The sequence below is a fragment of the Podarcis cretensis genome, assembly GCF_951804945.1.
Source record: "Podarcis cretensis genome assembly, chromosome: Z".
Classification (NCBI taxonomy): Eukaryota; Metazoa; Chordata; class Lepidosauria; order Squamata; family Lacertidae; genus Podarcis; species Podarcis cretensis.
This window is the reverse complement of record NC_137184.1, coordinates 38,824,980-38,843,063: the sequence shown is the minus strand read 5'-3', so window position 1 is coordinate 38,843,063 and position 18,084 is coordinate 38,824,980. Positions and strand designations below refer to the sequence as shown.

Below are 18,084 nucleotides of genomic sequence, written 5' to 3'. Positions count from 1 at the left end.
GTACTCCCAGTTGAGCCTGAAGGTTGCCATGAAATGGGCTGCCCCTTCCTCCTGAGTTTTTATCTAGTAGGGGAATTGTTCCTGACCTCTAGTTACAGTACTAGTGCCCCTGAAGCTCATGGTGAGATGAGGCACAGAACCACAAATTTTGACTACTCTAGTGAAAATGTGGACCCATTAAAATAGAACAAAAGTTACAATAAAAAATAAGAGACTAAACACCACAGAACCTTTCTCCTAGAGAGTATGTTCCCAATGTAAAAACAATTGTGTTACAGTCATACCTCGGGATAAATACGCTTCAGGATAAGTATTTTCAGGTTACACTCCGCGGCGACCCGGAAGTAACGGAGTGCGTTACTTCCGGGTTTCGCCGCTCGCGCATGCGCAGACGGTCAAAATGACATCATGCGCGGAAGCGGCAAAACATGACACGCGCAGACGCGCTGTCGCGTCTTATGTTCTATTTGGGATGCGAACGGGGCTCCGGAACAGATCCCATTTGCATCCCAAGGTACCACTGTAGTTATTGGGCTCTATATTTACTCTATTTGACTTGTATTTCATTTACTCATAAGTAGGTCAGGTTAAGTAATTAGGAGTTGGGAAGAGCCTTTGAAGGTGATCTGTAAACTGTTTAGTCACACAGATACCCCAGCTGCTGCTTCCTGATTGCTAAAAGGCTCTTGAACCCAATCATGGGAAAATTAATAATGAATGGCATATTTTTACAGTATTTAATCTAAACCACAATCCACTTAAAATTAGCATCCTGTTGCCCTTCCAGCTTCCTTTCTTTTCTTGCATTTATATCCTCCTTTTCCCCCTCATGGAACCCAGGTTGTCACACTTCTGTCAAGAGTAGTCCTTTTTTGTCATGGGTGTGACCACAAAATAGCTACCAATGTGTGTTGGGGGGTGTGGTGTGGTGGCTAGTCATAAACTTTTAAGAGCACCCTCTGACTCAATGTCTTTTCTACATGTGTGATTCTTGGTCCTGTCTCTGTTTTCATTTCATTATATTCTTCCCATCCCTAGTCTCTGATCTCTCCCCACCTTCCTTTCCTGCCTTTTTCTTTCCTTGGGTTGGTGGTGATTTTTTTGTAGGCAGCTGTAATCTTGGGTCCCCCAAATGCATTGCTTAAAATCAACACCATGCATTTGAGGGGTTTAAGATAGTAGTGACCTGCTGCGTATGGCAAATGAACATCTCTCTTACAAAAGTTCCATTGCCTTCCATTCTGGGGAACATGGGGATAGGTAGGATTGAGGAACAGCAGCAGGTGTGGATTGGTGTCACAGCGGATTGGTGCCAAAGTGGAAGGTGCACCAAGGAATGCTGGTCTAGGGTAAATCAGTCAGTTCCTTTTGCTTGAATTGGAAAACTAGCAGCATTTTATCAATTGCACCACAAGATGGCAGTAGATACTAAATTATTTGATCAAAAAGTCTTGTGGTAGCTGTAAATACAGCTTCTGAAGAAGTGTGCATGCACATGAAAGCTTATACCAAAACCAAACTTAGTTGGTCTCTAAGGTGCTACAGGACAATTTTCTTATATATTTTGACTGTGTCAGACCAACACAGCTACCTACCTGAATGTGAATACATAGTTTTTAGAAATAGACAGACTTTGGCTTTTAATTTCAGAAGGAAACAATAACCTTTACTAGACTTCTTTTAACTTTTCCCTCCAAGCCATAAGTTCTATTTCATTGTTTTTCTAGCATAGGCACCTGAAAGGGAAACAACTGGTAGATACGGAAATGTATATATAAAGAAATGCACATTGATTCAAATTTTACCCTTGGTTTCTCTACACATAAATATTTTTTAGTACAGTTCTAATAATTCTAATGTAACCACAGTTGGAAAAATGAAAAGTCTTCACTTCTAGTGACCTGCTTTCTGTATTCTACAGATTAATGTTAAACATTGTCTTGGTGTGCTCAACCCAACTGAAATTATTTGCATAACATTTCTTCTGCATGTAGCTGAAATACGTTGTAGCTTAAATATGAATAAGCTGCATTACCTTCTGGATTTGCAGTTCTTTATATATTCCCACTAACCCAATTTCATCATGAGGAAAAGAGAAAAAGTTGTAATGCTCTATTTTCTACTTAGTATTTACTGGGATGTGGGACTCCCTGCTTCAGGCTAAACTCCCTCAGGGGAAAGGGGTTGGGGGCAGCATGCCCAAAGTAGGGGCCAGCACCCAAAGTGTCCCAAGGCCAAAATGTACACACAAACTCAACCCCATTCTCTCTTTCCACGCTGATTGGCTTGCACTGAGAAAGAGTTCCCCAGATAGGGCAAGCAGCGATTTAGCATCTACACTTAGGGCTCCCCTTTCTCAGTGGATGTTGTATAATAAGAGGCCTGGCAGACAGCTTCACGCTGCTGGTGTATACACTAAAAGTATTTTCTGTTTATAGATATTAACTGCTGTAGACACTGGTGAAAAAAAAATTACAACCTGATCTCAACTTCATACATTTTTCCCCTCTCTTCTAGGTTCTTGGGGTATCAATGTTTTAATTCCAGTACAACCGATAACACCATGCTGAAGTTGTTTTCTAATGTGGAAGAGATTTTTAAAATAAAAAACATGTGGTAGATACAGCGATATTCTAAATAAGATTTTTTCTCTAAGGAGAATGATGTGCTTACAAGATCCAGTACATTTAAGAGGCAGTTTTGTTTGCCTGAAACATAAAGGACAAGTAAACAACTTGAGGATAAGCTACAGTTTCTGTTGGCAAACCAGTATTTTATTTATGTAATATTAGTTTATTTCCAAATCATAGTAAATAATCACTTTTTTGAAATTCGTAGCTGTTGGATAGGGGCTTGGTGCATTTTCAAGCCCTCCTCTTTATGATTTTTCTGATAGAATTCAAATAATCATGACTTATTCTAGATTACTGTTGAAATTATGAGCTGAAATGATGGGATGGTTCAGAGAATCATTGAATTGTTGGAAGGGACTTGAAGCATTTTCAGCGAAATGCTATAAATTTTGGTCAACTGAAGCATTGGTTAACTTACAATAATCATAGAGAGAAATAAACTTACAAGCTGATTGTTTTACTCAAAAGCTATTTTAGGACTTAAAATGCCCAAGCCTCCCAAAACTTGCTTATTGCATATTCATGAAATATTCAGAAACCATAAACTGCCAGATAGCACTGAGATCAATCCTGCTTACCCATTTATGACCCTGAGAGTTTGCTTGTCCTTTAAGAAAAATGTAATGTTGTGAAATTCCTTCCAGTAGTGCCACTGTATTTTGTCTCCAAATAAAGAAGCTTATTGTAGTATGTTTGCAGAAAAAAAAAATCTAAACAAAAAATATACAGCTTATTAGAGTGTGGGAATAGGGGTCTAAATTCTAAATAAAATAAATATATATATATAAATATACATATATATATATATATATATAAATTGGTGCTGATTTTATAATTGCGCAGTTTGTTTAGTTTTTTCTTACTTTTAAATTCCAACTTAAAAATTATGAGGTTTCAGAAATATATTGAAAGTTTAACAATGTTTAAAAATAGATGAGCATGAAAACTCATGCTTTAAAAATGATTTTTAATTTTGTATTTTATATTGGTTTATCTATCTCTGTCTTTGCAAGCAGTCTTCAGGTTAATACTTCTAACAGGTTACAGTACATTTCCTCTGTATGTAAATTAAATTGGATAATAGAATTCATCAGTTCCCCCCATAATATTCTTTGAAAGCTAAGCTTTAAATTTCATTTCATGACTTTTTCACAATTAAATTTAACAATTCTAAATAAAAACATGGATCTATGCCATTTTGACATCAACTCACTGCAAGGCTTAGGCAGCTACACATCACTTTAAAGGAAATGTTAACTTATATTACATATGTATATTTTTTGTCAGTTGTCTCTCAGCTCTTGAGGTATATAATTTCTAATCATTCCATGCGCCTTAAAATGCTTGCAATACAATAACTTCCTCAGATAAGCAAATATTTTTAAAAAGGCCTCTTATTCATTCAAAAAATCAAATTGTGGGCTGTGGTAGCCATAAACCATAGGTTTTCTAAAGTATCGTGATGACATAATTATTTTGAAAAATCATGGGTTAATGAACACACGGAGCCAATCTGCCTAGCTTCATACTATCATGTCTAAAAACGTACTGCCTATATTTCCCCCCTTCTCCACACCACTGCATTTAAATAGAACTGCTGAAAGGACTGTATATATGATTTAAACTTAAGCTGATTTTTTTCTTACTCTTGAAGGAGTGTTTCTTTGTGAAAGCAGTTCTTACAGCTTTATGTTTTCAAACTAAAAATGTTTTATATATTTACCTTAACCTGTTGTCCTCCACATTCTATTGTCCTAATTGTACTGTTTTCTGATTTGTATTTATGTCTTGAGACAAGTAACTTTTTGAATAAAAATAAACCTACAGTATGTTGTAAGTTTGATCTTTTTGAATCAAGGGTAGAGGAGAAAATAAAAAAGAGTATGAATGGTGCAAATGTTATGTTTATAAAAATTAAAGCTTTTTCCATGTCTTTTGCGTTTTTGTCTCAGAATTGGGATAATGTATGGAAAATGCACTGTTTTATATTTGTAATAAATTGTACAAGTTTTTAAAATGTGAATAAAGCACTAATTGGGTTAATAATTTAAAGTAGAGATGTTATGCAATGATGATTGGTGTAAACATTTCTTTAACTGAAGATAAGTTTGTATCTCCTCCCCACCCCCCATTCTCCTACCTGCCCGAATTGTAATTGTATTTATCAAACTCATCAAGAGAAAATAATTTTTAGGGATATAAGCTGTTCACTGGTGTTCATTAAAGTTGTTGAAAGTCCAAGCTCTGCAGAAGCCCTAGCACCTGTATTAAGTTGGTCTGATTTAAATTGTTCTGAGTCTGTGTTGCTACTGTAATTGTGGGCATATGCATACAGTCTTATCAAAACTTAATAATGATCGATGTTGCATTCTGATGCACACTTATTTGAAAATAAGAACCAATAGCAAAGATTTCTAAGAATGCATAGGTACTATCTATTGAAATCAGTGGGATTTAAATTTCCATTGTTTTCAGTGAGACCTTGTGTAACTGACATCTATCCATAATACATGACACAAGATGAATCACATATATACACATATACGTGCATAATATTGTATGCCGCCTTTCTATAGTTCCATATTCAAGACTGCTTACAACCTGAAAAAAATACATAACTGCAACATGGCAAAAGTGGTCATAGACAATAAAAAGACATCAAAAAATACACAACCAAGCTGAACAATTTCAGCTAAATCACAAGATGTAAAATAAAGGTACAAAAAACAACAGCAACACCCCTATCCCCCCAAAACACCCCAGCCCAAGAGTCTGTTCAGCAGCCTCAGTTTTTGTAGTTGTAGTCAATACTCTTCCCTCCCAGGCCAAGTCGAAAAGGCTCGGAAGACAAGATGGTCTCAGACTTGTTCCATCTGTTTTTCACCTTGGATAGCTAGCCTGAGAGCTTTCGGAGTTTGTAACAAGTTACTCTTCTATATCAAGACTGGGGGGAAACTTCTTCACACTACAGGATTTGACAGATTACAAATTTCCAAATGATTTTACTGTTTGCTTGGATGGAGTCACATAAATGTACTTTCTGAATTAACGTAATCCACCTGCAGTTCTGATTTCAGTGCCAATTTCCCAGAATTTGGTACATATATGATTTACCTGAGATTCCTGCATTGTAGTGGGTTGAACTAGATTACCCTCAGGATCACTTCCAACTCTAGAATCCTGTGATTCCATTCGACACCTCAAGCAGCTTCTATACAAAACATGTCTAGTGTCCTGTCATAGCTGCCCTATTTGCAGAAAGCATATCAAAACAACTGGGTGTGATGCATATGCAGTTTTAGTGGCCCAGCTTAACACTCTGCATGTAGAGATAGTTTCTCTTGATGTGCCAATTCTCAGTTACACTGCCTGCACATTGTGGAGTTGGGGGTCAGCATTCCAGCAGTACGTTTTCCACTTGCATGTTACTGACAGCCTCCAGCAGGTGCAAGACATTTTACCGCTGAGGGAGAATGGTGCCTCTCCCGTTGTTACTTATGGGTGCTTTTTAATACAATGAAAACAACAGGGAAGAGTCACCTCTTCTTTGCCTCCTGCCTTCTCCACAGCCCCACCAACATACTGAGTCACTTTTGGCAAATTTGCATGGTCCTTTCAAACAAGGCAGACACAAGAATGCCACTGTGAAGAAGATTGGTACATGCCAAGAGGCAGCAGCCAGTGGAGTGGTCCGTGAGCCTCGGTGCAGACAGAGCAGCAGGACCAATCCAACACTCCCACTGCCTTGCCCCCTTGACAGTAGCACATAGCCTTCATGACTAGTATTTGATAGCCTTAACCATAGAATCTTAAAATTGTGGAGTTGGAAGGGACTGTAGGAATCTTCTGCTCAACATGGGGTTTGTACTCACAACCCTGAGATTAAGAGTCATGCTCTACCCACTGAGCTTGTCTACTCTTGAAGTCTAAGCTGGTGACCAGACATTGAATTCCACTGTGTCCATCCTGTTCACATCTCTGCTTAGGAAAAGGAGTCTAAAGACCAGTCTGAGACTCTGGAAAACCACTGCTTGCAATAAACTATGCTGGGTTAGATTGGTGGTGGCTAGTCTATGGCTAGTCTAATTTGCAGGTTGTCCCTCTAAAAGTGAGAGCTTGGAAATCTCCAAATCTCAGCCCTCAGCATTTAACTCAAATTGTAAGCAGCACTTGCGTTCTCTATAAATAACATAAAACCCCCCTGCCATTTATGAGTAAAACAATAAACCAGACCTGCTTCCCAAAATCATGTTTTCATTACTTATTTCATTAGTTCTAAACAGAAAACTTACAAATTCACAGCCATTATGCCCTCCCCGAATAAGTGAGTACATGACTCCTACCTTATCTACAAGCAGTCAATTTGTAAATGTTTACATGAGCACAACTCCCCATTCAAGGCTGCAGTCCTAGCCCCGCTTATGTGGAAACAAGCCCCGTTAACTTCCTTTACTTTTGGGTAGGCACGGCTAGAACTGCGTTGTTGCTTCTTTAATAAAGTCGCAAAGATACTGGTGGCATTTTAAAATTTAGCAAATGCATTGTGCCACAGGCTTTTGTGGACCATTTCTGTAAAGCGCACTTGACAAAGCAGGGACATGAAATAGTAAATAGGCTGTTATCCTACGGCAATTTATCTGGGAGTAAGTCCCATTGAGGGACGCAGGTGGCGCTGTGGGTTAAAGCCTCAGCGCCTAGGGCTTGCCGATCGAAAGGTCAGCGGTTCGAATCCCTGCGGCGGGGTGCGCTCCCGCTGCTCGTTCCCAGCGCCTGCCAACCTAGCAGTTCGAAAGCACCTCCGGGTGCAAGTAGATAAATAGGGACCGCTTACCAGCGGGAAGGTAAACGGCGTTTCCGTGTGTGGCTCTGGCTCGCCAGAGCAGCGATGTCACGCTGGCCATGTGACCCGGAAGTGTCTCCGGACAGCGCTGGCCCCTGGCCTCTTAAGTGAGATGGGCGCACAACCCCAGAGTCTGTCAAGACTGGCCCGTACGGGCAGGGGTACCTTTACCTTTTAAGTCCCATTGAACTCTGCAGGACTTCTGTCTAGAGATGCATAGGAAGGTGCTGTCAAGTGACACCTGAATTCCAACCACTCCATACCACAGATAGTTAATAAAAACCATACTAAAAATAACATTTAATCACACCAGTTGCATGTTTCCATGCTGGATTGGAAAAGGACCAAATTGGCTGAGGAGAAAAAAAAAGAAAATTCTAACTGGAACATTTTAAACAGTTCTTAGCTTTCGCTTCACAACCATGAATTCACATGGCAGATACAACCTCACGTTAAATGACACAGCCTTTGATAAACATTAAATCCTGGCTCCCAAGTCGTCAGTAATGATTTTAAAAAAGGGAATATATTTCTAACTACTGCAGGGGAGAATCGGAGAATAGCCCATAATTTTGACGCTTAGGAAAAGCAGAATGGGGAAAGCAGAAAGAGATGTGTTATTTAAAATGCTGTGTGCGCGCGCAAGCTGCTTTTAGTTCAAGGCTGGGGGGGGTGCGGATGGGGAGGAGAGATCTAGTTCTGCAGCCACAAAACTGCTCTTTGCCCACTGATTTAGCGGATCCAAAAACAAAACCCCAGGTAGCGAGGAGGCTGACTCTCCCCCAAGTTCCTCTCCCGAAGCGATCCGATGCTCAGCGTTTGTCCCCGATTTCCAATAGGGAAGTGAAACTTTTTCTTATTTGTGCTTTAAAAACAAAGTACGTAACCGAAACGTAGGATGTGAAGGGACTGCTATCCTCAGCAAGCACGCTGGCTAGGAAGCCCGCCTCATGCAGCGAGGAAGGGTTGCTTCCGAGTAGACCTGGCTGGTCAGTGTTACCCAGGCAGCGAGAGCACATGCGCTTTGTAAAAAGCATCGATGGTGGCAGTTTATTTAATAGTCTGGGGTGATACGGGAGATCATGCAACCGAAACCTCCAGACATCCTGAATAGGCTAAGCCCCATATCAGGGAACCGCGCCCCAGAATCCTTTGGAGCTCTGAAAGCCAACTTTAATGATGGTATACAAGGAGGTGTTTTTTAAACACGCCTTAGAGATTTATTTATTGCGTTTCTATCCCACCTGAGCTCAAGATGGCGCATTGCTCTCTTTTTCCTCATTTAAACTCCATAAAGGTAGGTGGTTGGGCTGAGAGGAAATGACTAGCCTAAGGTCACCCCATAATCTTCATGGCGGAGTGGGGATTGGAACCCTGATTCTGCTCCAACACTCTAAACCACACCACCACCACCACCACGCGGAAATGGTCAGTTGTTGGTCGTGGAATCGCACAGGCGGTGATTTATTTATTTATTCAAGTGCCGTGAATTAATAAAAACCTCCACTGAAAAGGTGTGTTCTTGGGAAATTCTCCTGCGCAAACGCCTCGAAGGACCCGAGAACTGCCCCGTGGATCGTGCCCTCAAATCACCAATAAATGAATGGAATCGGATGCGTCTTTTCCTCCCTCCCCGCAACGCTCCGCTCAGAAACTGCCACGGGTTTCTCTCTGCTTGACTGGTTCTGCGATTGACTGGTTTATGCTATTGCATAAACCTGGTTCCTTTGAAATTGCAAAGCTTTCAAACAAAGCAAAGGTCGGCGCAGCTGGGTTAGGTCGATCTTCGCCTGTCCCCATCCGCCCCCGCCCCCCGCTCCGAAGCAAGCCCCACTGAGCACTGAGAGAGCCAATCAGAGCAGCGAGGAGAAGCCCACAAGCCAGGAGAGGGGGAAGAAAAAAGCAACTTTCCAAGTCAGCGAGAAAGGGAGAGTGCACATGCTTGCCCAGGTGGTGACAAATCGCCCCTTCTCCCGCAATGACGTTTGCTCTTATTCAGATTTAAGAGCGGGACTTCCTGCGCTCCGACAAGGAAGCGCAGGAAATAGGGTGGGGGGGGGGGAATGTGTGCATAAGCCCTAAGCTAGGGATGGCCCTACTTCTACTTCACCTGCATGCACCCATACCCCCTGCGCACCTAAACGCCTACTCAGTGTTTCTCCAAGGCATTGCTGTACCGTCCACAGCCTCTTTTCCCAGGTTCCAGCAACAGGAACCCACGAGAGCACACAAGCCCCAGCCCCTTGGCGAGCTTTCCCTCGCTCACAAAAGCCCCTGGTGCTGGTAAGGAGCTAGGAGCGGAGCAGTGGGTGTGCGCTCTTCAGACTCTAGCTCTCCAAAAACAGCGAGTAAACCAAGAGCGCCCCGCAGTGGCTTTGGCTACAGTAGTCACTCCAACAGCAGCGCCAGTTCGGTGAGGGGTGGTGAGGCAACCCAGGAACCAAGGGACTGACTGCTGTTTTGGGCAAGAATCGGGGGGGGGGGCGAGGAGAAATATTCTCACCACCCACAGCTACCCACTCACTCCTGCTGGCCTTGCGCCTGTTGAGCCTTTCACCATCAGGCAAGCCAGCCCTAGCAGCTGAGAGAAGCAGCAGTCTTGTGACCTGTACCTGCATCTCCTAGCTGCAACACCAGCTACAAAGCAAAGAAGGGGCAAATGCATTGAACGCTGCTGGGGGTTTGTGATCAAGCCTACTTAGTGGCAATGAAGGCAGCAAAGAAGACATGCTTTAGTGCCTCCATTCATGGGCATGTTGTTGTTGTTTAGTCATTTAGTCGTGTCCGACTCTTCGTGACCCCATGGACCAGAGCACACCAGGCACTTCTGTCTTCCACTGCCTCCCGCAGTTTAGTCAAACTCATGTTCGTAGCTTCGAGAACACTGTCCATCCATCTCATCCTCCGTCGTCCCCTTCTCCTTGTGCCCTCCATCTTTCCCAACATCAGGGTCTTTCCCAGGGAGTCTTCTCTTCTCATGAGGTGGCCAAAGTATTGGAGTCTCAGCTTCAGGATCTGTCCTTCCAGTGAGCACTCAGGGCTGATTTCCTTAAGAATGGATAGGTTTGATCTTCTTGCAGTCCATGGGACTCTCAAGAGTCTCCTATAATTCAAAAGCACCATAATTCAAAAGCATCAATCCTTCGGCGATCAGCCTTCTTGATGGTCCATATGGGCATAGCCAGGCTTTATGTTAGTGGGGGCAGAAACTCAGTTAAGTATTTTTATTGATTTACTATATTGGGGTGGGGGCAGCTGTCCCTGCTCCGCCTTAGGCTATGCCCATGCCCCGAATCTTGAGGGACTGGGTCGTGCTAGGCCTCCCTACAGTGGTGGCAGGCCTTGCCAGGCCTCACTGCCTCCTCCTGACACTTGTGAAGTCACATGTATGTGTTGCACATGTGACATCAGGTGCATGTGATGAGCCTCCCCAATGTCTCATGGAACTCGGGCTTCTGGCCACCCTGCAGAGCTTTTCTGGGTAGCGTGGGACCATTGATGGTCTGCCCCAAAGGAGGCAGCAAAACCAATGGAAGCTCACTGTAACTTGTTTACAAAGCATTTTGAAGACCAAATCACTTGCATCTGGTGAGACCTTATCTCCGATGTTACGCAGAGGAGGCTACGTGGCACTACTTTGTCCTGTTGGATGAGTTTCAGTAAGGCCCAAGGACACAAACATAGCGCTTGGATCGGTCAGAGCGACCGCTTGTGTTCTGAACCCTTTGCCCTCTTGGCTGATAAAAACTAGCGGGGAGGAGACAGCTGGCTGGGCCAGGGAGGTGATTAATGTTTTCTTGTGAAAGGAGGTGGTTCCTGCTTGCTTGAAGGAGGCAGTGATAAGACCACTCCTTAGGAAACCCTCCCTGTATTTGGAAAATCTAAGCAATTTCTGGCAGGGTTCTTAAGCAGGTGGTCATGGACCAGATCCAGGCTCTGTTGGATGAAGCCAATTTTATAGATGCATTTCAATTGGGTTTTAGGGACAGAATGTGCTTTGGTCATTCTTTATAATGACCTCTGTCAGGAGAGACATGTGTCCCTCTTAATTGTTGACTTTTGATACCATTGACCTTGATATCTTTCTGGAGTGGCTGCATGAGTTAGGGGTAGGTGGTACTACTTTGTGGTGGTACCAGTCCTACTTGGATGTTCACTTCCTGAGGGTAATGCTTGGGGAGTGTTTGGTCCCATGGAACTTTCAATATGGGCTTTCTCAGGGTTTGATTTTGTCCCCTGTGTTCTTTGACATCTATGTGAAACTGCTGAGTAGGGACATCCAGAGTTTTTGGAGTACATTGTCAGCAATATGCCGATGACACACAGCTCTACTTCTCCTTTACATCTTCAGGTGTGGCGATGGATATGCAGGACCGTTGTCTTGCCTCAGTAATGGATTGGATGAGAGCCAACAAACCGAAGCTCAATCCATATAAGACTGGGGCACTGCTGGTGGGTGGCTCCCTAGACCAGATGGGTGGTTGCCCTGCTCTTGATGAGGTTACACTCCCTCCGAAGGAGCAGGTACATAGCTTAAGAATCTTTCTGGATCATTTGCTGTCTCATGAGACTCTGGATGCCACAATGGCGTAGAATGCTTTCTATTAACTTTGGTTGGTGGCCCAGCTATGCCCCTATCTGGACAGGGAGAGCCTAACTACTGCCCTTTATGCTCTGGTAACCTCTAGGTTAGATTAGTGCAACATGTTATATGTGGAGTTGCCTTTGGAGATAGTTGGAAACTTCAGCTGGTGCAGAATTTGGCAGCCCAATTGTTCACCAAGGCAAGACGGTTTAAACATATAACACCAATCTCGGCCTGACTGCACTGGCTGCCAATTAGTGTCCATGTCCAATTCAAAGTGTTGGTTTTTACCTATAAAGCCTTAAACATTTCAGAATTGCAAAACTTCAAGGACCGCCTTTCCTACCCCATGAGAGGTCTGGAAGGTGGGAACATGAGAACGGGTCTTTTCTGCGGTGGCGCTCCCTGTTTGTGGAATGCTCTCCCCAGGGAGGCTTGCTTGCCACTTTCATTACATATCTTTAGGTGCCAGGTGAAAACATTCCTTTTTCCTCCCAGGTCTTTGGCTGATTTAACAATCTGTGGTCTTTTAAACTGCGTTTGGGTCTGTGTATTTTTGTTTGTTATTATGGTATGTTTTATATTGCAAACCGCCCTGCGCTCTTTGGATGAAGAGCAGTATAGACATTTAATAAAGAAGAAGAAGAAGAAGAAGAGAAGGAGGAGGAGGAGGAGGAGGAGGAGGAGGAGGAGGAGGAGAAGGAGAAGGAGAAGGAGAAGGAGAAGGAGAAGGAGAAGGAGAAGGAGAAGGAGAAGGAGAAGGAGAAGGAGGAGAAGAAAACACTTCCTGGAACCCAGATCTGCCTCTGTGGATCCTGCAGCTGGACCAGCTGTGAGCAGGTGCAGGCAGACTTCCTGTGTGCGATGCCTCTATTCATGTGGTGAATGCTGCTAAACGCTAAGGCTGGCAGAGGAAAACTTTCATTTTCTGTTGCAGTTTTAATAACCAGCTTATTTCCCCTGCCCCATATCTGGTACCATGTCTTTTTGAAGCAGGATCTTTGGTTTGAGGAATGGGCAAGCACATGAGTTTATTTCTTCTTCTTTTTTGTATACAAAAGAGGGCCACTGTCAGTCAGTGTAGACCAGGGGTGAGCAACCAATGGCCCTCAAGATCCTGCAAGGCTGCAGCTCAGTTGTCAGGGGTGTTTCTTTGTTTATTAAATTTCTATCGCACCCTTCCTCCCAAAGAAGGCAAGCAATCACGCAAGCAATAAACCAAGTAAAATATCTAAAAGCAGGTCCAGTACACATGCAGTCTGGGAAAGGTTTTCAGTAGGCACACACACAAAAAAGAAAACAGATGGCAGCAGCCTAAAATTTAACAGGAGGGATTTCCAATGGGTCAGTACCAAGACACTAAATTCCTACATTGTATGGAATGGACCTCCTCTTGAGATCTGCAGGATCTTCTCACCCACAGAGCAATTGCCTGGGCAACACTCAACAGGGAGCCGCCACTAGCCTGAGGACTGCATGCTGGCTTCATAAACACCTGATTGTTGCCCCATGTACACCTTTCCATGTTGAAGGCTAGGATCCCAAGCACACTTACTGGAGATACAATACATGTGTGTTGATGGGGTAAGGGGTTCAATATTGGACTGGTGGAAAGGACTCAGGGAATGCTAATGGCCCACACAATACTTAACTTGCCGGGCGCTTGCAACCCATGCTACACCACTGTTGGTTGGTTATATAAGGGGTTATCTTTCAGGTATCCCAGTTCCAAGGTGTATAGGATAATGGGAGTTCTGGTGCAACAACAGCTGGAGGTTTTCCAGAGGTCACTAACCCTTGCTCCATAAAGTCTGTTAAGTGTTGGTTTTCCCATCACCTGCACAGATTTTAAAGGAGTGCAACAATTAGCACACCTGTTCCATGGGACGCGGGTGGCGCTGTGGTCTAAACCACAGAGCCTAGGGCTTGCCTATCAGAAGGTTGGCAGTTCGAATCCCTGTGACGGGGTGAGCTCCTGTTGCTCGGTCCCAGCTCCTGCCAACCTAGCAGTTCGAAAGCACGTCAAAGTGCAAGTAGATAAATAGGTACCGCTCCGGCGGGAAGGTAAATGGTGTTTCTGTGCACTGCTCTGGTTTTGTCAGAAGCGGCTTAGTCATGCTGGCCACATGACCAGGAAAAACTGTCTGCAGACAGTTGGCTCCCTTGGCCAGTAAAGCAAGATGAGCGCTGCAACCCCAGAGTCATCCGCGACTGGACTTAACGGTTAGGGGGCCCTTTACCTTTACCATTGTTCCATATAGTATTTTTTAAAATAAAAAAATCAGTTTTTGTAAGGTAGAGGGGAAAATGCTTCAGTCCTCCAGATGTTGCCTGGAATACAATTCTCTTGGTCCCTTCTGGGATCAACATCTGGAGAGCAACGTATTTTCCATTCCTGCTAGATAGAAATTGAAGATATATATTTTTTAAATGTATCTTTCTCTAGTTAACCAGCAGAGGGCATACATGAGTTAAAGAAAACCCTGAATAGTATCGACCTTAGAACCATTCTGAATGATTAGAATCTTTCAAGTATTTGTACTTTCCAGAGGAAATTTCCAGCCAGTCTTCTGCAGCAAAAACAACAAAGGGTTGTATCTAATGCTACTCCTACTCAGTAATTAAGTTAGAGATGTCCATTAACTTCAATAGGTCAACTCTGAGTAGGATTAGTATTACAAACACCCCAAAGCAGGCATGGCCAAACTTGGCCCTCCAGCTGTTTTGGGACCATCATCCCTGACCACTGATCCTGTTAGTTAGGGATGATGGGAGTTGTAGTCCCAAAACAGCTGGAGGGCCAAGTTTAGCCATGCCTACCCCAAAGGGTCTTATGACTGGTCATTCATAGCACAGACATCCCGGCATTAGTAAGGCCATTAACATATTGAGTGTGATTAAATTAAAACAAAACAAAATCATTGCCACAGTTCAACCCACTATTAATCCCATCGCAGTCATAAGTGAAAGCAACAGACCTATTGAAGGTTTCATGCTGCAGTCTCACTGTGACTGGGGTCACCGAAATCTCTTTTCCTGTTTGCCCACCCACTTTCTGCCCCCTTTAATTTTTTTTTTTTAAAATTGCCAAGCGCATAAAGCTGAATGTGCACAAGTTAAATGCGCACAAGCTGTGGGTCTACTGTAATACAACTAAAACATCTCAGTCAGTATAGTTGCGACTGGACACAGAGAAAAGGTAAACCCAAACACAAGAGTTTGTATAAATGACATATTATTTCATGTGGCATATGCAATTACATATTACATTTATAAACATTGTTCTGCCATTCAAATGCACAAGTCCATTGTCATGATCTCCATGTCTAAGGGAGGGCATGGCTCAGAGTCTTCCCCATAAGTGTCATATTTTTAAGAGCTTGAGTCATGTTAGAGCTCCTGTCAGGGAGAGGGGAGAGAACTTTCATTTCATGATGAGAAACTGATCTGATCCATGTTTACTTAGCAGTAAATGGTAGCTGTGTTAATTGAGGATTACTGCACTGTAAGTGTGCATAGAACTTCAGCACCTCAGGACCAAAATGGGGTATCTGATTGGCTTTACAGCACCACGGGACTGCTGTAGACCATCGTGGATCAATAGGATGAAGTTTGAAACCTGTAGCCATGTGGACCAATAAGGCAAGGTTTTGAACCCTCAGCCAAACAGGGTATTCAATTGGCTTTACCAGGTCATGTGACCCCCTCTACCATGACGGTAGGCCATCATGGACCAATAGGGAAAGGTTTTGAACTCTCTAGCCAATTGGGGAAAGGGGAAAGGAGGAAATGAGTCAAAACAGGGTATCTGATTGGCTTTACAGGGTCACGGGGATCCCTCTATGATGACAGTAGCCCCACTGGTGGAGGAAGGAGTGTGGGGGGAGTGCACCGCCCCTGGCAGTGCAATCCCGGTGGGGTGCCATCGTGGATGCACCCCCGCTCACGCGGGGTGCCACGCCTCCAGGACGTGTGCCACGCCTCTGGGACGCGCGTCAGCCCCACCCCGTCTTCTCTCTCTCCCCCCAGTGCCAGTGCCAGAGCATGAAGCTCTGCCACTGTGTAGGCCATCATGGACAAATGCTTTGCAAATGTTCTGAACACCCTAGCCATGTGGACCCATAGACTGAGGGATAATTTTATAAGCTTCTACCATGCTGCGGGTGGCACTGTGGGGTGGCACTGTGGGTTAAACCACAGAGCCTAGGACTTGCTGATCAGAAGATCGGTGGTTCGAATCCCCACAACGGGGTGAGCTCCCATTGCTCGGTCCCTGCTCCTGCCAACCTAGCAGTTCGAAAGCACATCAAGTGCAAGCAGATAAATAGGGCGGGAAGGTAAACAACGTTTCCATGCGCTGCTCTGGTTCGCCAGAAGCTCTGGTTCGCCAGAAGCAGCTTAGTCATGCTGGCCACATGACCCGGAAGCTGTACGCTGGCTCCCTCGGCCAATAAAGCGAGATGAGCACCACAACCCCAGAGTCGGCCACGACTGGACCTAATGGTCAGGGGCCCCTTTACTTTACCATGCTGCCTCTTCCTCATCTTTTCTTTAAACTTAAAAGCCCCAGATGCTGCAACACTTCTTCACAGGGCAGCCGCTCCATCCCCTTGACTGTTTAGGTTACCCTTTTTTTGAACACCACATTATCCTTTTTTCTTCTTCACCTGAGCTTGTAGATAGGGCACTGGGTTGGGCAATGCAGAATGCAAATACTTACAGGTCCTTAGAGAAAAATGAATGAAGAACTGAACCACCAGAAATAAAATATCTCTGAGTCAAGGAAAGCAGCAACAAAAAAAGGAAAAAGAAAACAGCACACTGAAATGAATAATAATTTTTATTATATGACAGCATGGTGGCATTTTTTCATCTTGGGAGGGAGGTGTTGTGTTCCTCCATTTCATACATATTTCATACTCACATACCTCAACACGTACTTGCAGAGGAGGGACGAGATTTCATGGAATTGTAGAGGTGAAAGGGACTCTGAGAACCATCCATTCCAACCCCCCGAAATGCAGGAATATGTAGCTGTCCCATACAGGGACTGAACCTGCAACCTCAATGCAGCGCTGCAGAATGCCCAATATTGCAATGCTAGGCCAGATGCTCTCCAGCAATGCATGGTGGGAAAGTAATGTTGAGGGGGGCAGCGGACGAGGCAGGAAAGGCTGTCTTCCTGAGTCCCTTCTAATTCCTGGCTCCAACAAGAATCCAACTTCTGGAATAGCCAGGCAAATTTCTTGGCAGTGGCCTAAGTATGGGTTGTTAAGGTAACAAAGGAAGTGGTTCTGTGCTAGAAAGCAAATGGGTGGGCCCTGCTCCCTCAACAATCTGGTAGTTAGAAAGACAAAAGGTCAGAGTTATATGAGAGAGCTAGAAGCTAGATACAGGCAGAAGCCAGAGAGAGAGAGAGAGAGAGAGAGAGAGAGAGAGAGAGAGAGAGAAAGAAAGAAAGAAAGAAAGAAAGAAAGAAAGAAAGAAAGAAAGGAAGGGTCGGCCAATTGGTGTCAAGGAAGGATAGGACGTTTTTTATGTACGCTACTACAGCAGCAAGAATTCTCCTCGCAAAGTATTGGAAGACACAAGAACTACCTACTCTGGAAGAATGGCAGACGAAGGTGATTGAATATATGGGACTGGCAGAGATGACCGGCAGAATTCGTGACCAAGGGAAAGAGACAGTGGAAGAAGATTGGAAGAAATTCAAGATATATCTTAAAAATTATTGTAAAATTGAGGAGTATTAGATGTCAGGGAATAAGAAATAGAGAATTGCAGCTGTAACTAATAAGTCAAAGAAAAAGGAATGTAATGAAAGTGAATTAAATAATTAATTATTGGAGAATTGCTAAAAAAAAATGTTAAAAATAAGGATGCAGCAAAAGGGAGGTATGGGGAAGTCGGAGAAACAAGGGGTATGAAAACAGGATTATGAAATTATACATGTTTATATGTTTTTGTTTGTGCATGTGAGTGTGTTGTTTGTTTTTATTTGTGTTGGAAAATTAATAAAAATCATT

At 43.7% G+C, this 18,084-nt stretch overlaps 1 protein-coding gene across 5 annotated transcripts in view; it reads left to right on the top strand.

The window, feature by feature from the left end:
• Positions 1 to 4,885, top strand: part of STAG2 (STAG2 cohesin complex component) — a 65,634-nt gene extending 60,749 nt beyond the window's left edge. For all 5 annotated transcript variants that reach the window (XM_079962392.1, XM_079962390.1, XM_079962393.1 and 2 more), the window contains one exon: positions 2,518 to 4,885. In XM_079962392.1, coding sequence (XP_079818518.1) covers positions 2,518 to 2,541 — 24 coding nt within the window. In that variant the 3' untranslated portion in view covers positions 2,542 to 4,885. The remainder of the gene's footprint in view (positions 1 to 2,517) is intronic.
• The last annotated feature ends 13,199 nt before the right edge of the window (positions 4,886 to 18,084 follow it).